This window comes from Amphibalanus amphitrite, unplaced genomic scaffold (genome assembly GCF_019059575.1).
Source record: "Amphibalanus amphitrite isolate SeventyFive unplaced genomic scaffold, NRLGWU_Aamphi_draft 000801F_arrow, whole genome shotgun sequence".
In the NCBI taxonomy this organism is placed as follows: Eukaryota; Metazoa; Arthropoda; class Thecostraca; order Balanomorpha; family Balanidae; genus Amphibalanus; species Amphibalanus amphitrite.
In genome coordinates this window covers 140,268-165,554 of record NW_024882295.1, presented here as the reverse complement: position 1 = coordinate 165,554, position 25,287 = coordinate 140,268, and the positions used below count along the sequence as shown (strand labels likewise).

General features: G+C 47.8%; 1 protein-coding gene across 2 annotated transcripts in view; it reads left to right on the top strand.

Annotated features, from left to right (window-relative positions):
* The window catches only part of LOC122366371 (tyrosine-protein phosphatase non-receptor type 4-like), a 73,508-nt gene that overhangs the window by 16,562 nt on the left and 31,659 nt on the right, over positions 1–25,287 (top strand). Inside the window, exons 1-2 of one of the 2 annotated variants that reach the window (XM_043338559.1) lie at positions 12,062–13,017; positions 16,122–16,491. In XM_043338559.1, the coding sequence (XP_043194494.1) occupies positions 12,482–13,017; positions 16,122–16,491 (906 nt within the window). In that variant the 5' untranslated portion in view covers positions 12,062–12,481. Of the gene's footprint in view, positions 1–12,061; positions 13,018–16,121; positions 16,492–25,287 lie in introns of those variants that run through there. The other variant, XM_043338558.1, reaches the window with a different exon arrangement.

The window sequence follows — 25,287 nt, the reverse complement described above, 5'->3', positions numbered from 1 at the left end:
CGAAATACATACCAAACGATAGAGAATTGATCAAGGAACACGATAGTGAAGGTTTCAAGTCGATATCTCCCACCGTTTTGCCGCAATCGCCGCCGAAAGTTGAAAAAAGTATATTTTTCCGAAAATTTTCCGTTCCGTTCCGTTTATTGATTATAATTTGGGATCACACATTGAACAATTCATAATTTATGGCACTGTCAAACGGGATTGGTCGGAAAGGATTCACATGTTAGTTTTGTTAGAATACGGACAGTTAGTGTTAAAGGTTATATTGGGGAGTTTGACAGTGCCTAACCAGACGGTAACACAAAGACGAGATCAAAAAGACGAGTCAGCGGTCATTCCAGAGAGCGGCGACCCAGCACCGCCGCCGAGCGCAGCGGCCATCCGGCACCCGGCGCCAACCACCAGCCGGGCCTTGGTCGATGGGGATGGTGCCCGGAGAGCGGCGACTCAGTATCGCCGTCCAGCACACAGTCATAGGGCGTTCGACGCCGTCATCCCGCCGGTCCAAGGTCGGCAGTAGCGCCACAGAGGTGGCGCCTGCTCCACCAGTGGCGCTCGTCCCACCAGTGGCGCCACCCCATGGCAGCATGAAGATGTAGCCCGTTGTCAAGTCAGGAGAGGGGGCACCGCTGTCGCTCACCGCAGCGGTCGCAAGGTGCCGGTCATCATACATCCAACGGGCCGCGGCCGAGAATGAAGTCTAGTCGGCTGCCCCGTAGTCATGTCCAACAAGCTCACTGGGACTTCGACAGTTCGAGAGCGGCGACTCAGTATCGCCGCTCAGCGCAGCATTCATCAGGCGCTCGACGCCGTTAGCCAGCCGGTCGGCTGTACCGCCTCAGAGATGGCGCCTGCTCCACCAGTGGCGCTCGTCCGACCAGTGGCGCCACCCCATGGCAGCATGAAGATGTAGCCCGTTGTCAAGTCAGGAGAGGGGGCACCGCTGCCGGTCACCGCAGCGGTCGCAAGGTGCCGGTCATCGCACATCCAACGGGCCGCGGCCGAGGATGTAGTCTAGTCGGCTGCCCCGTAGTCATGTCCAACAAGCTCAGTGGGACGTCGACAGTTCGAGAGCGGCGACTCAGTGTCGCCGCTCAGCGCAGCATTCATCAGGCGCTCGACGCCGTTAGCCAGCCGGTCGGCTGTACCGCCTCAGAGATGGCGCCTGCTCCACCAGTGGCGCTCGTCCCACCAGTGGCGCCACCCCATGGCAGCACGAAGATGTAGTCCGTTGTCAAGTCAGGAGAGGGGGCACCGCTGCCGGTCACCGCAGCGCACTGTAGGCCGGCAGCCTGAAAAAGCGCTAGAAATTCCCCCAAACTGACTGTCCGCAATATGAACAAAATAGGTATCATTTAATCCCAAATTGATCGAAGAATACAATTCCGATGCTAGTTTTGCCCTAAGGTCAAAATTGAGGTCGTCAGTTGTCACCAAACACAAGACAATTTAGACTCTCTATAGGCCACCACATTTACCGATTTTAATGATGAACTTTAGTGGTAATTTATTAGTTGACCAATCGTCGTTTTGAACGAAATTTCCTGTCAGACTAGTTCAGGGCACTGTTGTTCACTGTGACAACATCATTCTGACATATTGCATCGCTTTTCTGCAAGATAAGCTAGCTGTTTGCAAGCAGCTGCAAGACGTCATTTAAAATCATATCCAATTTTTTAATTAGACTTTTATAAAAACGTTATTTCGAGCAGCTAAAAATGAACATTTTATACTAGCCTCTGATTACTCATCTTTTGTTCCATATAGGGGCTTTGCTGCTTTTCCCTGCTACTTTTCGAGATATGCGCCAGTAAACCACATGATGTAGGGGCAATTGTCACCTCGCCGCTCTAATGAAGGCCCGGCGCTCTTTAAACCGCTGGAAGTTGTGAAAAACAAACGCTTATAATCTAAATGAAATATATGTCCCTGAGCTCAGAATTGATCAACGCACACAATGATGTCAACATTTCTGGGCCAAACTCAAAAATTCAGTCATTATTAACCCCTAAACACAAGTCAGTGATAATCAACAACAACTTGCTCTTTAGTTAGACTTTTTGAGAAATGTTATTTCGAGCCGTTAAAAATGGCCATGCCATACAAACCACCAATCATCTTTCTGTCATGCCCTACTCGCAATTTTTGCTAATGCCTGCTACTCTTCAAGGTCACGTGACCTCACCATTAAAAGTGAATGGGGAAATAAGGAAACTGTTGTTTTTGCGCATGGAATGATTTCAAACTATCTCAAGCACACGGAATCGTGATTTCGTGCACTCCTTGCAAGATCCGATGCTTCACTTTTGCATTTTTGACCTTCCGTGACGTCATTTATGACGTCACACCGGTCATAGGAGTTTCTCGTCAATAACTCATGATCAAATTGAGCCAGCGACTCGGGAAAGCCACCAATGGACTCGGGAAGACCTCCCGAATCGAATGATATGCGATACGACCTCCTTCGATTAAGTTCGTGGCCTGATGGGCTCTGAACTGACCTTGACTCGAGGTCAATACCTTATGTTGACCTCACCCGAACAAAAAGTATACCATTCGACGCGCCTGAGCCAGGCGAACACGATGGTGCCAAAATCGCTTCTCTGCGGCCATTTTTTGCGAAATTATTTGCCAAAACCAAACCCTACCTTGGGGTTTTTGACTTCACCTCAGACGTTACCGGTTGACCTGGGACCTTAAAATCGGGTATCAATCGTTCCGCCTTGAAACGGCGCACACGCTTGTTTTTTCCGCGAGGCTCTAGCTCCATTAGGGGCGAAACGGCAAAAAGGGGTCGTACCAACCCTCCCCCTCGGCCGGCCGAGGGGGTGGGGGGTCCGACAATAGGTCCGGCGAGGGTTAAGCAGCCCCACTTCGTTTTTAGCATGTTTGCTTGTTACTGAGATCAACAACTCAATCACAAATAATTTCTAGCACTTTTCCGGACCCCCGGCCCAGTGTGCAGCGGTCGCAAGGTGCCGGTCGTCGCACATCCAACGGGCCGCGTCCCGAGAATGAAGCCATCGGGCTGCAACCGTGGGTAGCCGCCCTGTGCGCCACAAGGACGGCATCTCCTCAGGGAGCGGAAGCAACAGCCGCCATCCGTCGCAGGCCGCAGCAGCCCCCAGCAGCATGGCACCGGGCTTCGACCGGACCCTGTCCAGCCGTGTAGCTCAGCTGTAGGGGCAGATGGTCGGAGAGGAACGTTAGGCCGGGGTCAATCACATTATCGTTCAGGGGTCGGGAATGTAGGCAGGTACAAACTGGTACGATGCTGGGGTATTTAAAGAATTGGAAAGAAAACTTGAGTAGCGTAGTGTTGAATGGCCATTGTTAATCTGTATATGAATTCATGTATGAATAAATATGTATACCTATATCGATGAACTAACAATACATACATGCTAAACGGAGTGCAATGCTAATCCCGTTTATGATTAACACTAGACATAATGTGTTTGGCTAAGTGCAGCGGGATATAGGTTGTTTAACTTCCTGAGGTCCCGCTGCACGCCAATAAGTCAAGGAAGCAACGGATGTGGTGGTGGTGGATCAGAACTATCAGGGAAAAAAGTAAATATGGAAAAAAAGGTTAATAGAAAGAAGACAAGAGCAAGTAATACAGCTGAGTTATTGGAAAATCTAATAGTCATCAATGAAGATATGCATAAGACATTTCTTAAAAAGGGATTTACTGGAGGGGATATCACGAAGGTTAGGTATACGCGAGGCAATTACTTGGTTCCAGATTACTGGTGCTCTACAAAATGGTGAAAATAAACGATAATTGCGTAACCGATAATTAGGCACCCCATCCCCGTTGTCCGTAGAGACCAGCTCATTGAAGTGCCTGGGATTACGAACTGGACGAGAATGATTACTTATGTACAAGGAGAACCTAACCGAAATAGCATCAGGTAACCGGTCAAAGAGGAAGTCATGTAAAACAAGAAGCAGTTGTTTGTTTAAGACATCACAAAGCTTAAGAAGTTTAAGTTCACGGAAGAGTGGAGAGGTATGGGACAGGCGACTCACACCAGCTATGAGCCTGATCGCTCGCTTTTGCGCAGTGATGATAGGAATTAGGTTACATTCATAATTCGAGCCCCATACAATCAGGCAATAACTAAGGTAGGGAAGGACAAGGGAGTTATACAAGAGGATCATGAGTCTCTTATTAAGGAGATATTTGGCTCGGCCCATTATGCCAATATTTCTACTAATGACGCAAGATACTTTACTAATGTGAGACTTGAATTTAAGATTTTCATCTACTAGGATACCCAAATACTTTACTGTAGAGGCTCGCATTAAGTTAACACCTTTAGCAGGTATGGAAAGGCCTTCCATCTCATTACTACTAGGGGAGTAAAGCTGGTAAACTGTTTTGGAGGTCGAAAGAGACAACCGATTTGCGTGGAGCCACATAAGTACTCTTGGAAACGACCGTGAAACTGCACGTTGGAGCTCAGCACGCGATTTTGCAGAGTAGAGGATGGCTGTATCGTCGGCGAACAAAAGAAATTTGGCTTCATCACATACTTTAGGAAGGTCGTTTATATAGAGAAGGAATAAGATTGGCCCCAAGATTGAGCCCTGGGGCACACCACACGTAACGTCAATAGTACGCGAAATAGTATCATTAAATTTTAGACATTGCTTTCTACCACTAAGATAAGATGAAAAAAGAGACAGGGCATTACCCGTAATGCCATATTTTGACAGCTTTTTAAGAAGAATATTTGTATTTACTGTATCAAAGGCACGAGCCAAATCAAGGTAGATACCCACAGTGGAGTGGCCAGCAACAAGTTTGGCGGTAATAATATCGTGCAAAAGGCAAATGGGCATATACGTTGAGTGATTGGCTCTAAATCCAAATTGTTGCCCAAAAAGTATGTTATGTTCAGTGATAAAACTAAGGAGTTGAAAATGTATCACTGATTCAAGAATTTTAGAAATGGCAGGTAACACTGAGATAGGCCTATAATTCGAAAATAACGATTGCGAGCCTGATTTATATATTGGAGTAATCAGAGCAGTTTTCAGCACAGCTGGAAATTTGCTCTTAGTGATGCAGGTGTTAACTAAATGAGTTACGTGTGGAACAATCACTGGGATCAGATGTTTTAAAAGTTTACTGTTGATGCCGTCCAAGCCAGCACCAGAATCCTTTAGCCCTTCAACAATGTTTAAAACAACTGCTTGGCTAACTGGCTGAAAAGCTAATTCATTTGGAACCGCAACATCATTCAGGTATGTTAGAGGATCAACCGTGCAGGGGCCAAGAGCTGCATCCAAAGTTGGGGCTACTTGAGCGTAATAGTCGTTAAACATGCATGCCAGCCTATCAGGCGCTGTGACTGTACCGCTTTCAGTCTCGAATCTGCTGGGCAGATCCCTTTGTGTTTTTCGTTTATTAATAGCCTCTAGCAAATCAGCCCAGAGCCTCTTGGGATTGCCAGCATTCTTTTCAAATTGTGAACGGTAGTAATTTTGTTTGGCATGTCTCAAAGTAAGTCTCAGAGCATTACGGTACTTCTTGTACTTATTCAGTTTATCATTGGAGCGATCCTTTAGAAATGCCTTCAGAAGAGCGCTCCTCGTGTTCATAGAGCGTAGGAGCCCTGGTGTTACCCAGGGTTGTACGGGGATGCTTTTCCTGGAGGTTTTGATTGAGGAGAGTTCTGAGACTTTGGTCTGTATTACAGATATTAGCTTACTAGCACAGTCGTCTGGATCGTCCAGTTCCAAAAAGCCCTCCAGACTGTTGAGAACATTTACTTTGAGTTCATCAATTCGATTATAGTTAAATTTAGGTCTGGATGCAGCTCCTTTGACAGTTGGGCTTTGTTTGACCAGGTCGGTAGTGCAGCAAACAGCTTGATGGTCAGCGATCCCCGCACAGATAGCCCCACTAAATGTGATGGCATCTAGGACATTTGTGAAAATATTATCAATGAGAGTTGCTGGGAAGGGTGGAGTGGTTGATATTCTCGTAGGAACAGTGATAGTAGGATAAAAGCCATGAGAGCTCATACAATCTAAAAATTGCTTAGAATCATGATTATCATTGTATTTGAATAGATTCACATTAAAGTCTCCACCCCAAAAGCATGGCTTCTTCAGTTGAACTACTTTATCAAGGGTATCTTCAAGAAATGGCATCAAAAGGGAAAGTGGGTATGACGGTGACCTATATAGAGTACACACAACAAATGGGACTCCATGTGGAAAAGTAATAAGAATGCTAATACATTGAAACTCAGTTTGGCATACAGACATCTCATCGATCACTGCACAGTATGGAAAGATTTCACTCTTGATATATATGGCACAGCCCTTGCCAGTGACATTATCAGTGGGTATGGAGTGGATCATTTCATACCCATCAATCCTGTAACAGTCAGTGATGTCAGGTTTAAGCCAAGTTTCAGAGATCAACAGTATATCGACTTTAATATTTTGCTTGGAAACAAAAGCAACAATAAAATCAAAGTTTTGGTGGAGTGAGCGAGCATTAATGTGAACCATTGATAAGTCCGTTTTGTCTAGCACATGGGACATGGATGAGGGCAGGATTGTTTTGCATTTAGAGGAAACAGATTGTAAATGGGGTATACTTATAGGAATATTGTGTAGGATAGGAGAGTCATCAGGAACAAGTTTGGGAAACCCATCCTCAAGGATTACATGGTAAGTTCCATTGTAGGAAATGGTAGAAGACTAGAGAGTACTATTCGTAGAGAAGATTACAGATGCCAATCAGTAAACACAAATGATTGAAGAAAAAAACAAACAATTACCTAAATCTGGAACTGAAATAATAATATATAATAAATAAATAACTGAGGGGTTTCAGCAACCACAATCAGAGACAGGATACACTACTTAAGAAAACAAGTTCAGGTACTCGGGGTACATGCAGTGGGGTTGGTGAACCCAAAGCAAAGGAAATCAATCAGTTTCGTGACCAGCTAGCCTCAATCAGGACTACTGATCTGGTGGGACAGGACCAATGGGCAGCCCAACCTCAGAATCTGTGGCAGCAGCTGCAGACGCTGCCTGCGATGGCATACCAGGGGTGGCACGTGGCTCAGACGGTTGGGAGTCAGTGGGTGCAGAAGCTACAGGTGCATTGCCAGCACCATCACCCACACCAGCCGACCATGGTGCTCTCCGGGATCCCCCAGCAGGAGCCTGTCCCCCTGCCAAGGGTCCAGGAGGTCGGCGAGTGCTAGCACCCTCCACAGGAGCCGGGGCAGCCCTTGGTCTGCGGGGTTTGACCAGAGTCCAGTGGTTACTTTGACCGGTCAAAAGTAGGTCAAATGTTGACCTAGGACCAAAAAATATACCACCAATCGCGAGATCTCGGCGAGAGCAATCCGTTGGTCTTTTCCGCTAAGCTCTACGACGCTCCGTTTTCAAACGCCAAGGGGGGGGTCGCACCAACCCCCCCCCCCCCTGCATGGGCGAAGGTGGCAGATCGCCGTTTACGGGCGAGGGTTAAACCTTTCTCAGTCACCAGTTGCTCCGTCACTCTCGATCTTGACTCCTTCTACCGTTCTCCTCCGTCACTCCTCCATCACTCCTCCTCACTCTCGTTTTTCTCTTGCTCCTTTATCACTCCTTCGTTTCTCCCTCGCTTCTCCGTCGATCCTTCTCTCCACCATCGCTGCACCAGCCAGCGCCACACACCTTGGTCTAAATCCGTCCTCGCACCCCAAACCGTCTCCCCCAAAACATGACCAGGGCACGCCTGCTACGACCGTGTTTACGTGCAGAGGCGTGCTGCTACGCCCCAACACGCGCTAACGCTGTCCCGGGGACGCCACGGGATGGGACGCTGGCTGTGACCTGCAGGTAGAATACAGCCAGGGCATTTGTCAGTGAGGTTTGCAAGACTCTACAAAGTTAATTCTTGGACGGGCTGCACAGTTGATATTATGTTACCCATGTGTCGATTGATAATTAACCGTGTGCAGTGGGAATAAAATACATTCGCGAACGCTCTCGCTTGCCGGCCAACGCCTACGCGCAATATGACATAGCTGTCGCATATTTTTTACGGAACACAGTGAAATCGACCTCATCTGATAAGATTTGTAGTACCTGAATGTTTCAGCTTTGCAGACATTTTGTCCAAGGTTTGCCTGAATCTGGCTAAAAATACACAGGAATGAATGGACTTCGATAATTAATGGATTGTTTTTAATTATAAACTGGAGATAGGTGGTATGTTTTTTTTTTTCTCAGGAACCAGTTTTACGCCAACCCACATTTTTTATAGGCCACCTATTTCTTGTGGCTGTGGAGAAAACAATGCTGTAGAATAATTGGATACGATATAGTGCATTCAATTATGCAGAAGCGAGGCAAACAACTAAGCCCGACCAACGTGGTTCGACATTGATTATTATGCCACCGCTTGTTGACTAACGGTGTTCCTTTATTACTTATATAAAACGACAACGGACACGTTTAACAAAGACATATACGTTCTGTTTGGATTTTTACATAAGAAATGACAACATCCCACAGACAGACAGACAGCTCCCACAGACGAGCCGTGACAAGAATCACGCCTGAAGCACCTGTTAGATAACAATGCACCAGACTTTCGTTGATCAGATACCGGTCACACGTCTCCTCTGTGTTCTGACGGTATCTATAAAAGATACCGTCAGATGCCGTCACTGAGATGAATGCCGTCAGCACGTCAGACACGCGACACCTCACTCCATTGTCGCTCGTCAGTCGGCGGCCCTGTTCGCCGCCCGGACCTGTGTTCCACCCCGTGCCACTTTCTCCAGTGAGTGCCCCCGCCGGCCCAGCCGCCGACCCAAGTCGAACGGTCGGGTGGTCGCCGCTCCGCCGCTCGGCGCTCGACGCTCGGTTGAGAGGCGGTCGGGCTCGGTCGGGAGGAGGACCATCAGGGGAGGGAGGTCCAAGAGGCGCGGCGCGGCGCGTTGACCTCTCACTGACCTCTCGACGACCTTTTGATGGCCGCCGCGACCCGTGACGATCTCTCTGCGACCCCAATGTGATCTGAATGTGACTTCGTTACGACTCGTGAGCACACTGATGCGTTAGTTGTAAATCAGATCGCCGGGGTCTGTGTGTGATGGGAGTAATTTTCTTGAGCGTGCTGATGGTGTAGGAGGACCCTCATCCATCAATGTAATCCTTCACGCTCTGGTGTGCTACATCGGTCCGTTCTTTGACTGGGTGTCCCTGTTGCACTCTGCGGGCGGATTTATTACCTTGCGGGGTCGCTCTGTGGTATAGCGTACCCAACTCAACTTCCTGTTCTTAACTTATCAATCTTCCTCCTCACGATATAGTCTTTGGTTCAAACCTGACACGCTATGAATTATAGCAGCTTTCCTTGTATGTAGGATCAACCGACCTGTTGCCTTGCACTGTGTGCCTTTTACACACCTTACCGCCCTCACTATTTCCGTGTTTAATTGATTGCAAGGACCACCAATGCCTATAAGGATGGGTGTTCAGTATCAGGAAAATGTCACCCATGCAGTCTATCGAATGTCACTTTGAGCGTGCACAATGCATATTCAAGGCTGAGACCATGCAGAGCTTCTTCGTTATCGATATATGTGCAAAGGTGTTCACTGTTCCCGATCTACTTCCCATTGCTGACGCCGTTGTGTCAGGAAATCGGCACTCTCCATAATGCTGCAACGCTGTCTCTTGCATTGATATTGCAATAGCTCTTATCATATCAGCATCAGCATCGCCCCAGTATCGTCTCTGAATGTCGCATTTCACTAATCACTAGCATCTCTCTGTCGTGACGGATGAGGTCCATAACAATATTCATACGTTATTGCAGAATTTCGCAAACTTTACGATGCATTTTCACACAGCATGATATCCATAGACTTTCGGCTTCACAAATGTCATCCCTATTGCATCTACATTCTACATTTGGGGTCATCCTATTACATGTATCGTATTGCCACATCTTGCAGGTATCACTGTATCATAATGGCATCACATTTGTATCGCACCGGCATCGCGCCGTATCATACTACCATCGCTCTACAACCAACACCCGAATTTCCCCGACTGGTACCTGAATCGGACGATGCCAGCCAGCTCCGCACGGTCTCTCGTATCGTGATGAAGATACAGATTTCTCCCACTGACGTCACATTCCGGCCGCTCGGTGCTCTATGATTCCTCCGATGACGCAACTTCGGGAGACGCTCCTCGCTCGGTGTGGCAATGACGAGCACACGCACGGGCCGTTTCAGGCTTGGGTGCGTGCTGCTCCAAGGCGACTGTCATCCGTTCCTCTTGCCTTTCAGTGGGTCCATAATGCTTTTCATGGCTTTCCTCTCTTTATTTCTTTTGCTTTTTACCCCGTCTTTGTCCCGTCTGGCTTTGCAATTTCCTTTGCATTGGTCCTCCTTTCTTGCTATCGGTCATTCTATCGTCAACTCGCTTACAAGAATGCTGTGCTGTGGCCGACACTCCTGTGGTGTGGTAACACCTGGGTTGTGTGTCTCTTTGACTGTTCCATTGTCGGTATACGACCTCGACCAACAGTCGTCTATTGGCGGCTCTCAGTCTCGCCTGGCTGGTGGCCTCACCTCGCCTCACGCAGCTATCTGTTGTTTTTCACCCTCTCAACGCACCTCACTGCTCAGCTCACCTGTTTGTCTCCACGGGTATGTCACAGACTCTCCCTACCCTCTCCCGCCGGGACACAGGGTGACAGCCACGTCCATCCAGAACCAACTCTAAAAATGACTCGCCAATCGGCAATTTTATCGGCCGATCCTAGCCCACTTACCTCACCTGCGGAAAACGACCGACGGTGTGCCGGAAGTGACGTCACAGAGCTCCGTGCCGGCGCCGTTCGGCTCGGCTGGGACAGTGCAGCCTCAGTCCGGATTGCGGTGCTGCGCTGCTCGGATTGCGAGATGGCGTGCTGCCGTGGCGACACCGGACGTCGCCACGTCTTTGTGTGGCGACAGTTGCGCCACGACGTGGCACGATCGTGCGACGGAAGAGGAGCGAAATCGAGATTTTCACAAATATCGTGAAGATATCGCTCGATAATAATGGGCCGATTCAGTAAATTGATGAATGAGGGGTCATCAATGTCGAAATTGTATCGTAAGCGTTCTGAGATTTTCGCTGAAAAGTGAGGAAAATGATCGCAGATATGTTGAGAACTATGAATGGAGCTGCAGCAATATGATTCAGAAGGCGGTTTGGTTTGCTTTTAATTGGGTACTGCGTAATAAATGTCTCCGCGTTTCGATCACTAGTATAGGTACATATAGATGTCACGATTATATTTAAGAAGTGTCGGATTTCTATCTTAAGCCAAATCCAGCAACCATTTCCGTTCTGCAGACACAGTGACCCAAAATATCCCCTGATCTGTCTGTTGTGGACTTTTGTTGCGTGAAATGCCACTCTGCCAGCACGGAAAGGGCTATTATTACCAGACATGTGGTTCAGTTCTCACGAGGGCTGTTTGAGAAGACACGCCACCCGCCCACGGCCAGTGAGGGCTACCATTAGGACGGCCAGCACACGGACCTAGACGCGGCTGACGTGACGTGAAACGTGACCTGTTAGATGTGAGATGCTTAACGGCTGAAGGCGACTGATTTGGAATTTAGCTGTTATGATGCACATCGTGACTGAGACATGTGACGACTTAAATGCACGATACATCACAAATATTGAAGTTAGGTATGTCATTTAGCTACCCTTGCTATGAGCTTACGAACTAATTGTCGTTGCGTGCCATTTTCACCCACATTGTAGCAACAGCTTTACTCCAGGCCCGACGTTGGGCCGTGCCATGCAACTTTGTCCGGTCCCGTGCCGACCGTGTTGTGCCATTCCGATCCCGAATCCGTGCCATACCTTATCACCGTCTCGTTCTGTAGCACCTACAGCTCTCACACAAACACAACACGAAGGTCAACAGTGCGTCACCGGCTCCTCTGGTCGGCCCATCAGCGCCGATAGCTGGCAGGCGCCCCGATAACGGTCTGATTGCAGGTGCAGCTTGATGGTGAGCTTTACAAGCTGCTGAGGCACTGCCGTCCGTCGACGAGCGGTGGTGAGGAGGCTAGGGCTGCCGGTGCGGACGGCTGTGCAACGGCGATCTTTGGCAGGAGCTGTGAATCCGGCGGCTTTGTGAAACGAAGAAAATCGAGCAAGGTTATGTTTACGTGAATTGAAAAACAAAGATTGCTGCGTGTCGGAACATTTCACTATACTACACGGACAGTGCTCGTGCCAGGAACTGTGCGCTCGTTCCCCCGTCAACTTTTCATGCCAAGCCGTTGGTGCCACTCTTCGTCAAATGACTGACCGATGCCAATGCGTCCGCTGAATAAGGTCTGCTGATGACAATTCGACTTGACTCGAGTAATACCCGAACGATTGTCGGCTGATCTGCTTATCGAAAGACCTTCACAAAACTATGTCCAACCGTCCGTCTTTTAGCTCTCTGTCTCGACAAATGCGGGACATGTTTGATTACCTACAGAGAAAACTAGTTCTATGTCAGGCTGAGCTATGTCCGAGCTACATCCCACCAGAAACTGCTGCAGATGGGAACATCAGCCGTCTGGAAGAGAAAGCCTTCACTGCAAAAGAGGAGCAAAGATGTCCTGAAGGGGCAGGCCATACTTTGATGGAGCATGGCTGCTCTTCCGGGCAAAAAGAGCCAGTGATGCAAGGCGGCCGGTGTGGGCAGACCTCCACAGCTTCTGTTGAACCATCGATAGTCCCCCAACAGACTGTAAGAGCGTCTTTGAAGGCTAGAAAAGCCCCAGTACCTCCTCAAGCAGCCGCAGAGCACAACAGTCACTCGTGTCCAAGTTCAAGGCAAACCTCTGCCAAAAGGAGAAAGAGGAGGGCTCCAACGCCGCCGAGATCATTTGGTTCCAAAGATCTTGACGGAAACCTTGATCGGGGTGCTGCCTCCTCGCAGCAACACATAAATAAATCCAACAGGTGAGAAACGATATACTCGTAAGACGAAGAATAGTTGGTACTGGGTGAGGAAAGAAATGAATCTGATTTACAATTGCACACCAAATAACTTTGTAAGCGGCCCATTGTGAAGTGTTGTGTGAGAGATGTGACGTATAGCCTTTCTTCTTCGAATAGTGTGGCTGCATTTCATCGGTGCTATTATGCATCTACAGACCGTATTCTGGGTGATCCCTTTGGATCCATTAGCCAAAGGTAAATTACTCTGCACTATCCACCTAATGATCATGGATAATGCGACACATTACGTCAGCAGACTGTCCGTAATTACGATTGTTACGCACAGCGCTCGATTATGACGCTCCAGCCCCTCCATCCGCACTTCTCATGTTACGTATTTGCTTCATTAAACCTACTCGCACCTTAAGCCAGCAAATGAACACCACCTATGAAACGAAAACACACATGTTGGATCGTTTTTTTTTTAAAGAAAATTATGAACCAGATTGATAGTCGACAGTGACACACATGGTATAGTCGTATTGAGCTCAAACGGGTCGCATCAAATGGTTATGCCGGCTTACCTACCTAAATTGATAGCCCACGTATGCTGCGATGTACAGCATATGCACTTTATAATAGCATCCGATGACACTTAATTTTCCTCGAATCCTATCAATCTTACAGAATTGGACATCATTCCGCAAAAAAAATGTTACACTGTATATCGATCAATATTACAAGCCATTTACAAGCTTATGCTACATGAGGAGGGTCGGACTTAATTTTACGTATAATTGAGCATGCGTGCTGCCTCTGGAAATAAAATATATCAGCATCAACAATTAAATTATTGCGCTGGATTTCCTATTTGTTGAAATTCATAGACCTACAGCTAACAGTTACCGGTCAACAGTTAAAGTTAACAGTTGTAGTGGTCTACATTGAATAATATGAGTGATTAATTGTTTTAGCCAAGGCCATTGCCATAGCGTTCACTGTCACTGAGCCAAAGTAAATTCAATGGTCAATGCTCATTGACCATCGGTCGATAACCACACAGACCTTGGCATCACTTAGTAATACCTACGTGTTTTCATCTCAACAACAGAGTTGTTCTCAGATAAGCTATCTGCTTTATTCTGATGCTGTACGATATGCTATCATTTAAAGAGTAGGAGTGCTATAATTAACTAGTGCCGTAAGGATACCTTGATAACAAAGTCATTGAAACTCAGAAAGCTGTAGATTGGGCCTATCGGCACAACCACTTCAGTGTGTCGAAAACACTATAAGTATACACACTTGTTTGCATCAGAACAAGGACACCTTAAAACACGAGATTATTTGAGACCGTCTGTAATTGTTCTGTCAGGTCTGTCATACAACCGGATGAGCCCGTGCCTAGCAGGTGCTCGGTTCCCACATCAGCGCCCGAGTCGGCTGACCTCTAACCCTATATAGACCGCGTCTAACGTCCGGCACGTGCACAAAGGTCACAGGTCACCGAATTAACCGCACAGGTGTGCAAAAGTTCTGATGGCCAGCAGTACACCTTGATTTAAACAAACACAAATTATCTTAATATTTCTAAGTCTGCATTAATAATAACATTCTTCTTGGAATAGCATTCTTCAAATAACATTCATTAGGTATATACCTATCCAAGGAAAATCCAGCGTGTGAAATGAAAACTGAAACACTGAGAAAGTTTCGTAATAAAGCCAGTTATTGGAACACCGAACATTGCTACCAGTTAAGCAGGACAAGAAGAATAAATATGGATACCGAATACCGCACGAATTGGTTACACCGGTTCCCACGGCAGCTGACACGCGGGTCACGACACATCGTGGACTTTTGATTAACACAGTGCAATAGAATGTCTATCTCTGCTCTCAATTGTCTCTCGTGTAACCTAAGAATGTCGGCTAATTTATCCCTGCGATGCAATCTAAGAATAGCTGTCAGTCCGTTGCCTTGCCTGCTCTAGTTTGTCAGTCGTTTGCCGGTTCATTCTCTTGAAAAATAAGAACGCCCCCTGGGCCATTTTGATTGTGTTCACCTCAGAACACAACACCAAATTACCAGCCCTTGTTTTGACCGTTTTTAATCACCTCGCTTGACCCGCAGACCGACCTGCGTCCGACTCCCACTTTACCGATACAGATCTCAAGTAGCCGTCTCATACCGCCACACGCGTGATGGGTGACCCATAAACTGGCTAGCTAGCTCGCTCTGCCGCTGCTGATATTATCAGCTCACTGATATCATGTGATATCATGCTGATGCTGACACACATCAGCTGCTAACGAGCGACCCACTGCGCCGCGCCGGGATGAGTTCATCCGTTAGCAGGTGGTGCCTGTTTGGACTGTGGGGTAGAGACGGAGTTGAAATAAGCGGGCTTCTGATCTGGGTCTGTGGGTGCGGCTGTGTTGTTGACTGACTAAACTGGTGCACGACCGGAACCGGAAATGCAACCAAACTGGTTGAACTGATGAAACTGGTCATCTGATGCTCAGTTCGATGGGACATTCATTCAACTGTGATATTCGTTGTGGTATTTTTGATCGGGAAGCGTTCTTTTGTTAAATTATCTGCCTCGTTATAACTATATCAATATAACTCAATTATGTAGTTTTTTATTGAACGGGTGCATTTTGTGCAACGGGTGCACCATACGTTGCATTTTTTATTCCGCCTCGTATTTTTTTTTGTGTGTGTTAGGCTCTTTCGGTCTGACGAGTCCATTTCAGAGCCGGAAGGGTGACAGTAATTAGGGAGACCTTGATCTGGGAGGATACCCTGGTGACTTGTCGTGCTAAGCCCATCCAGTGGACAGGCCACCCAGCCCCGAAAGCACTCACTGCACCCGGCTACGGGCGTGCTCCTTTGGGAGCTTCCCGCGTGGTATAGAGCTGCCCGTCCAGCCCGGAGTAGGGGGTTGCGGCATGGAGGAGAAGGATTTAATTATCCTGAGGATGGTGAAGACTGAACGATGTCTCGTATGCTATCTCGTGCGACACCAGTGGAGACTTCGCGATTCTTTAAATTGCATCATTTATTTTTAGTCTTCTTCGAAATGTTGCACCTCATTGACACCTCCCTTCCTTCCGTTTCAGTGAGGGCAGTTTCCTGGACCGACTTCCCGCAGCGATGGTCGAGAAGGTCACCTCAACAGTCATCACCAAGGGGCCTCACAAGCTGGCCCCGATCATCACAGACGGTCCGCTCAAACCGGCCTCAGTGGCTCCCTCTGAGCGGCGCCTCTCCATCACAGATGGCGCTGTGATCGCCAGGCCCGAGACGCCGCCGGCCACCGAGGCCGACGACTCTGCCTCGAGTGACGTCGACTCGGGAACTGCTGACGTCATGGATGACCTGCCGTCGCCCGGCACGCCCGAGCCGGAGGAAGAGGAGGAGGAGGAGGACGGTGTCAGGGAGGAGGACCGCCACAGAGTGGTCATCTCAGTCACCCAGGACTTAGCAGAGGTGAGTGGATCGGCATACTAATGCTAGGGCGTTACATTTGTGTCAGATTATGCACGTTTTATTTATGGATTGTAGATATTTCTACACCTCAAATAGCTTCATGATATTTATTGGGTATTTCAGAGTTGTATCGACTTTGTCGAACGCTTCTTAAGCCGCCGGGGGCGCAATACTTGGACACTTTACTTTCAGTTCATAGATGGCAGGGTAATCGAACGCCTGAAGGTAGACTGTACCGCATGACCCGTATTTACCCGCTATGATTCACTGCCATCGAGCGCCAATGCGCACCTCATGACGACTCCTCTCGTAAAGTGATGTGACGAAGAAAGACATTTGAAGGGTGATGAAGGGTGATACACCGGATATGATTCGGTTTTTAGACATTTGTTTTCCTGCCTCAGCCTGAGGGATTCCCTTCTATGGCAGATCTCAATTTTACCTTGATATAAGTCATTGTAGGTGCTGATAGCTCTGATTATGGTAACCGATTACAAACATCAAGCGATCTTCCTCTAACAATTATATTTCCTTGTTGATTGATGAGAGTGAAGGCTTCAGTCCATTCCATGTCTATTTGCGTCCCGTCGCGCAGCTCAGTGTCTCGGAGATCCGGATACTCTGGTGGCAGTATGACAAACTAAAGCTTCATTTCTTTATCACGTCGCAGTTCAAACAGCGCGGACGCCGGACAGCCCTCCGCAGCATGTCCACTGTTCAATGGCTAAGCCACGGCTAGGCGGTAACGTAATAGCTTTGCAATGTAATAAGTGAATGAGGACTTTGGCCACAAGAAATCGTTCGGGTCGGAGCTTTCGAATTGTATTTACAAAACTTCGTCAGCGAGTCGTAATCGGGTTCGGGGGGTATCGGTCGCAAAATCGGGGGGGGGGGGGTATCGGTCGTTTTGGGACCGATATCCCCCGAACCTGATTACGACTCGCTACTTTTTGTATATACAATTCGAAAGCTCCGACCCGAACGATTTCTTAAGTGGAGTAAAGTCCTCATTCACTTATTACATTAACAAACTCCCAGGCATCGGTAAAATCCTCTCTGAAAGGATTGCATTCCCAATCCACATTCCTAGTACCGAAGTGGATTGCAGTCCTACCCGCAATCCCCTTTTTTCACTTGGATTGTGATCAAATCCGCAATCCTTTTTGCAATCCTGTTGTATTATTATGTGCACTAGTGGATCTGGGGGATGGAGGGGGCACAGGGCCGTGCCTCCATCCCCAAATCACCCATTTCTAGCAGGTACCTAGTCTTGCGAGTAATTCCTATCTAAGGCTTAGGTATTTTATGGGAGATATTTTTTGCCTCAAACACCCCCACATTTAAACCTCTACCCAACCAGTGTTTTATATTTTTAAAGCGTAAACCTGAAAGCGCTCCGTGTAGGTACGTCGTTAAATGGCGTTCTTGTTTTCTTAAACCAGGGGCTTACCTATTCTCACCTCGACAGTCGACATGTTCCATAGTGTATGGAAATATGGGCAAATAGGTACGCACCTTCTTCACTTTTCTCTATGTCCCCCCCCCCCTCTGTCTCTCTCTCTGGATCCACCATTTAACGTGGCGTAGTTAGTTCTCGCCTCTCGCCCGGCCCCGTGTTGTCATGCAAGCAGCGCTGCGCCAACTTTGCCTTGAGACTGGGATAATTTGTGTCTATGGCAACCGACAGTATTCTAGTTAGTTCCGTCGATGCACATTGCACAACTTAGCGGATGCACATCATTCTAGGCCTATTAAGGTCGGGAAAATATCAGACATGACTAATTGCCCCAGGAAAGGATTGCAATCCGGATTTGATTGCAAAAATTGGAAGCATGATGCAATCCAATCCGCAATCAAATCCTGTTTTTTGGAATGGATTTCAAATCCAGGTGCAATCCACCAAAAAGGAATGCAATCAGGATTTTGCAATCCTGCAATCACAATCCTACCGATGCCTGCAAACTCCACATCATGTCCTTAACCTTCCAGGCGGTGGGGGGGAGGGCATTTTTTGCCCCCCTTTACTTTTTTCGATATATCTCGAGAACCGCTGCGCCGATCGTCACCAAACTTTCAGTCAGCGGCGTATTTAGAAAATCGCGAAGGGGGGGGGCCAAGGGTTTGGAGGGCGCCACCTCACCCAAGGAGGGCGCCATACGGTCGCGAGATAAAAAATCGCTCAGTGGGGGTTGGGGGGTTGGGAGGCGTTTTTTACCATGCCACCAGTTTTTTTTTTTGCGTAACCTCGTATAGGTCGTGCTGCATTGATTTTGCATCGTGTGTATTCTTTATACTCCAGGTCACAAAAGGTCAAGTGTTCTTGAAATGCTGCGCCGAAGGCGCGCGAAATTTTTGAAAACAACCTTTTCCTCCGCTTTTTAGGCACGCCTTTTATACGATCACTGTTCAAAGCTCCTCTCGCTCTTTTACCAAATTTGAAGGTGTAAAAAATACCTAAGGTTTGGTCGGGCCGCTGCCACACAAACTGTACAGAAAGCTTGGCTCATGGGTGTCGATGTATAAAAGTTTATTGGCGGTGGCATATCTACGCACCAGATCACCGTATCGGATTGATACCGGAGCGCGAGATGCGTAAACATCATCCAAATTACCTCAGACCAGCCTTCATAGCCTTCTCACAGATGCATACAGTGTACCCACATAACCAGTTTCAATCACCGAAACTTCAGATGCCTGCTGTTGCGCCCGAACCTGTTGACAATACTTAATCGTAATCCATATAGATGCCATGATGCACGTAAAGTAGGATCAATCCGTTAAGACCAAAGACGTGTTTTATGCATCGTAGAGCGTAGATAGTTTTGGTAGGTATAGATACTTCATTCATTGTGCTGAATGCACGTTCATTTGTGGCAGTTTTCACAGGCAAGACATCAACTATGTGCAATAGAACGACTAAGTTGAAAAACATGCCAAAGGAGTAAATAAATGATAGGAGGGCAGCGATCAACGGATGTTGCCAATAGGTAGAAGGGCTGCGATCCACAGGAGGGCACTAATAGGTAGAAGAGCCCCGATCAACATCCCGAGTTTCGACAGTAGGGCACCGATAGGTAGGAAGTTGGCGAGCAGCAGGAGGGCGCCAATGGATAGAAGGGCAGCGATCAACAGGAGGGCACCAATAGGTAGGAGGGCGCCGATCAACAATCAACAGGAGGGCGCCACCAGGTAAGAGGGTGGCGAGGAACAGGAGAGCACCAATAGGAGGGTGGCGATCAACAAGAGGTCGCCAATAGGTGGGAGGGCGGTCATCAACTGGAAGTCGCCAATGAGCGGAAGGGTGACGATTAAAATGGGGGTGGCAATGGTGAGGAGGGCGCCTTTGCTCAAGAGGATGACACGAACAGGAGGGCGTCTGTGCGGAGGGCGCTGGTCAACAGGAAGGTGCCAGTGGATAGGAGGGCGGTGATCAACAGGAGGGTGCCAGTGGTTAGGAGGGCGGCGATCTACACGAGGGCGCCAATAGGAGAAGGGCCCCGATTAACATTCAACAGGAAGGACTAGGGAACCAATAGGTAGGAGGGCGGCACTGAACAAGAGGGTGCCAAAAGGGAGAAAGGCGGCCTTCAAAATTTCACATGAGGGCTCAATAGGTAGGAGAGCGCCAATAATTATGAGGACGCCGATCAGCAGAAGGGCGGCAATGTGTAGCAGGGTGGCGACCTACAGGAGGGCGCCTTCGGGTGAGAGGGCGTTTATTTACAGGACAGCGGCTTACATAGGCGACCACCGTTACGCTTAGAGAGCTACAGCCTACAAATGTGGTTGGAGGGCGCCCGAGGGAGCCCTCCAACCGTATTTGGAGGGCGTATTTGGAATGGGCGTCCTCCGAGGGCGCCCTCCATCCGTATTTTCCCTGTAAACACATTCGCGATTGGAGGGCGCCCTCCAGTCGCGATTGTTTTTCGATTCGATTATATCACAATTGCATTTGCGATTGGAGGGCGCCTTCGGCGCCCTCCAATCGCAAAGGGCGCCTTCGGCGCCCAAGGGGGGGGGGGCCATGGCCCAGTGGCCCCCCCCCTGCCTACGCCCCTGCTTTCAGTACCCTCCCGGGAGCAGCTAGCGCACATGGTGACCAAAAATTTTTCCAAAGGCTATGATAGGTTGGCCGCTAATGACGTAAGAGTGACGTCATTTTTGCCATTTTCGACCCAAAAAAAGGTTTCGCGGGAAAAGCTGTCAGGCCTACAGCTTTAGAGATACAGAAAAATGTTTTTTACATAAAAGGTGTGGAATCAAAAGGGCTACAAAACTGCTATTTCGGTTTTTCGAATTTTTTGGATTTTGATCCCCAAAAATAAAAAAATAGATTTTTTGAATATAATAGCCAAAAAATCCAAAAAGTTTTTTGAATTTCGAAAAAAACGGAATATATGTGATAGTCCCTACCGCCTTCTATCTACATACCAAATTTGAGATCGATACCTCGTTTTTTGGCCAAGTTATAGCGAAAAAACTGTTCAAAATTGATGACGTCAAATTTTCAAACTCAATTTTTAGCAATTCTAGACCTCGTAGCGCAAAACAAAGACCACCATTAGACTCCCCGTGACGGGCTGCATCGAATCGATACCCATTTTATGCAAAATATCAACTTTGAAATTTGACGTTTTTTGACCTGACCTTGACCTGACCTCCACCAGAAAGTGACCTAAACCGTACCTGATGGTCTTATAACCAACACCATTGAGTTGGAAATGAAAAACTGGCCATAAAACATGCATCACCATAACCTTAGTAAAGTTGGGCTCATGTGGTGACCCTTGGTGACCTTTGGTGACCTGACCTGTGACCTGACCTGGTATGACCAGTGACCTCTAATAGCAACATATGTACTAGACAACTGACGCCTTATCGCTGATTTTCGACAAAATGCGTTTTACTCGGTGTTATAGCGCTTTCCCTAGAAGCCCTGTGAAACGTGAAACATTTTATCTTTGACCTGACCTGTGACGTCATCGGTGACCCCGAGGTCAATGAAATTTGGTTTCCTTCGACAAATTTGACAGGGCTATTGAACGCCGTTTGAATTTTCCGGATCCGTCCAGTAGTTTCGGAGATACGGGGGGGGGCAAAAAAGTGCCCCCCCCCCCCCCCACCGCGTGGAAGGTGGCTGGTAGGCCCACCGCCTGCCGGGTTAAGAGAGCTTTGCAATGGTTAGCGAGTGCTAGTTGAATTGCTATCTCTGTTAGAACTTCTTTCTTCGCATTGCTCCAAAGAACAGCTAAATCTGTATACAATTATAGGAGACAAATGGATACAGCTAAATCGTTGAATAACATTTAACAAAGCACGGCGGTGCGAGGTCCCCATGGCTATGTTAGAGATGATATGACTATCGAGCTGTGTAAATGTCGCTGATCATGATCGACCAGCAAGATCATATAACTATCTCGTAATGCTACACAGAGTCGGACACATCATTGGTGTCGACAGTTTTGTGTCACTGAACACGCTGAACTACATTGTTCTGTTGTTTTCTTCTGTCCTTTCAAGCATCAGGACTACCCTATCCTCAACCGTGGTATAGCTTTTTTCGTTCTGGGCTGACGGCCATCCCCGGCATGACCACACAATAGCTGGAGGGCAGCTCCAACAGCTCATAGGAGCCTATACCCCTCTGGCGTGACCGTTTAGTATCTGGGTGGTCTGCCCCAACGGGACACTCCCGTCCCAACAATCATAACTAAGATCTTCCGTGGGCTGAATGTTTGGAAATGTATATCTATGTTTTAAAGACATCAACAGTGCCTTTTGTACAACTGCCTGCTGCTAGGATCTATTTTCAGTATAATACCTACAAGTGACCCGGGGAGCAATGACCGCTGACTGGCGAAATAGCTGAAAGCCCAGACGAGACGAGACGGGCTTGTAAAACACGCTTCATCTGTACCTTCAGCTGCCAAAGATCACCCTTCCAGTATCTCCTATCAACGGTCGTTCGCTCTGAGGATCGGGCTGCCTATTTTTATCCCAGCCCGCAATACGCACTCGCTGGGTTCTTTTTTGCGAGGGTAAGATTTGCTATTTTAAAGTTTATTCTTCCTAATAGTTGACAGTTCAATGGTGCGGCTTGAAAATCAATATTAAGGCGTTATAAATGCACTAAAAAAAGACGCAGATAAGCATCTTCCAGGTGGTTTGTGCAGATGTAGGACAATGCCTAATGTAAGGGAAAAAATGAATTAAGCCGGAATCAATAGCAATAGATCAATCATCACGATTGATAGTGTGATATTCCATGTAGGGACAAAGAAGGCTGGCGGATGTGCTGGCGTCAGCTAATAAAGAGAGGGCTAGGGAGAATACTGGAAAATACTGTGCCTAAAGCCTAAAGGTATGTTATGTCTTGGCTAGTAAATGCGATAAGTAGTTCACAGTCTATCAACATTTCAGCATAACCCATTACGTGAGAGGGGATTCAATCTGAGATACGTTCAATCTTCAGTGTCTCGATTACAAAATAATCCACACCGACACATTCACAGACTTGTTTACGCTTTGGGCAAAAACGACGGTGCCTTCCTCGCCGCGGTCAATTTCACAATCTTCCGGTCGTGACGTCATCAAACTAGTTTATCCCGGTCTGTCGGCGGGGTGCTGCCGCATTTTTCCGCACTCAACAGGAAGGCTTTGTTCTGTACGGCTGAATGACGTCATAATCGTGACTTTGAATCCCCCAAAGGGCTGGCTGGTAGAAGTGTCTGCAGAAAGGCTGCTGCTGTTAACGCCGTTTCGTTAGCCGCAAGACACGATTTGTGACGTCACAGCCAGCTGGTGGTTAGCGGTTTACTGCGTCTCAGTCAAGCTTTTGCAATAATGTTGTCAGCTTGTCGCGGCTTTCGCGTCTGATCCGTAAGCAGATGTTGACTTTAAAAAACATTTCCATTATCAATAATCACAACTTACCCACACTTTATTTTCATGCCTTTATGAATTTTGCCGGCGGCTGTTAACCCGCGCCCTGCTGGGGGTCCTGGATTTCCACGCCCTGCTGGGGGGGGGGGGGGGTGCTTGAACACCCCCCCTTGTAACTCGGCTCCCGGGCCACGTAGCGATACGCGGAAGGCGGCGTTCGAAAGAGCGTCAAAAATAATGACGAAATCACTTCGGTCAATTTTTTGGTCAGGTCAAAGGTCAGGTCACCAGAGGTCATTGAAGGCAAAATTTCGCCGATTTCCAGGTCGAATGTCGAAAATTTCCAAGAAGCCAACGCATAACTCGGGAACCAATAGAGCTACAGCGCCGCGGAAAAGCGCATTCGATAGCCCTATTAACGCCCTTTCTGAGTAATTCTCTCAGATTTGACCTAACGTCAACGGTTTTGCCTGCAGGGGGCAAAAACTGCAAAAATAGCCGATTTTTTCGAAAACAGTTTTTCTGCAATAACTTTTGACCCAAGCCTTGTATGAGCTTCCTTTTACCGGCATCGTGTTCCTCTCGTCAAGACGCATCGAATGAACTATAACTTGACCTTGAAAGGTCAACTTGAAAATTTGACCTCAGGTCAAGGTCATGACCTGACCGGAAAGGGTCATGTTGCATATCAGTCGATCCGTATCGTCGAGCTGAACACATCTAAGGCGTTTTCATCGCTCTAGCATGCCTCTATCAAAAGTTATTTGCGAAAAACTGATAGATACCATTCGTGACCTAAGATGACCTCAGGGCATAAACAAGGGTCACGGACACCATTTTCAAGTTCAGTGTGCCTAAACCACTTGTAATTCGGTGTTTGGGAGTGTTTATAATGTCTTTCATCCAAAAGAGGCGCATTTCAATTTTCTCCCATTGACTTATAATGGGGAGGTCGCAAAATTGACCTGACCTTAGGTCATCGATATCAAAATTCTGAGATATACATTTTGTACATGCTATTGCTCTTAGCAATCGCTGAAAGTTTCAAAGCGATCGGTCACTCGGTGTAGCTATGACAGACATTGAAAGTTTATATGAGGTGAGGTCACTTCAAGTGACCTGGTGACCTGACCTTGAATGACCTTGGTCTGAAATTTTCACAACATGTGTAGAATTGATGTATGATAAGGTGTACCAAAAACGGCGGCGCGGAGCGCCGCCGTTTTTGAGATATTCGCGAAAAACCACAAGGGGGGGTGTTCAAACACCCCCCCCCCCCCAGCAGGGCGCGGGTTAAGCGAATCCAAAATATACCTAGACATTCATGATTCTAGGTAAATCCATCCAAAACCATATCTGCTAAAAACCACCACTGGTAGTGTCTGTGTGTAGGTACCTACATAAATCCTCCCACAATCCATAAAGTTAGTTTGGTCTTTTTAGATGATGCAATGGAAGAAGTCTGTCGGTAACCTAAACGTACATGATCATTAGGGTTGTTCAAAAAAACCGAATTTTGGAAAAGTATACGGGCTCATGGTTCGTGTGGTGAGGTAGTCTTTTCTGAGTCCAACGATGCCCTTTTTTCCGAAAAATATTGACTGCTTCATGCTCCCCAAACGGCTTGAAGAGGAGGATGTTACGCCCGGCGGCCGGCCGGTGTCAATAAGGGCGAGAATTCGCTGCCGCGCGCGGGCGGAGGCGCCTTATCGGCACCGCGCGCCACGACATCTACCGGGCGGCCGGCCGGCCGGTGGTGGGAGGGAATGAATGCGTGGTCTTCTTTCACATGATGATAGGCATGATAGGGGTGCACTAGCCCATATTGTCGGAGCGGAAAGTTTCAGTGCAGCATCGTTGCCTCTGCCGCAGTGTTCTGTGTCGATGGTTCAGAAAATAGGCCAAACAGAACTA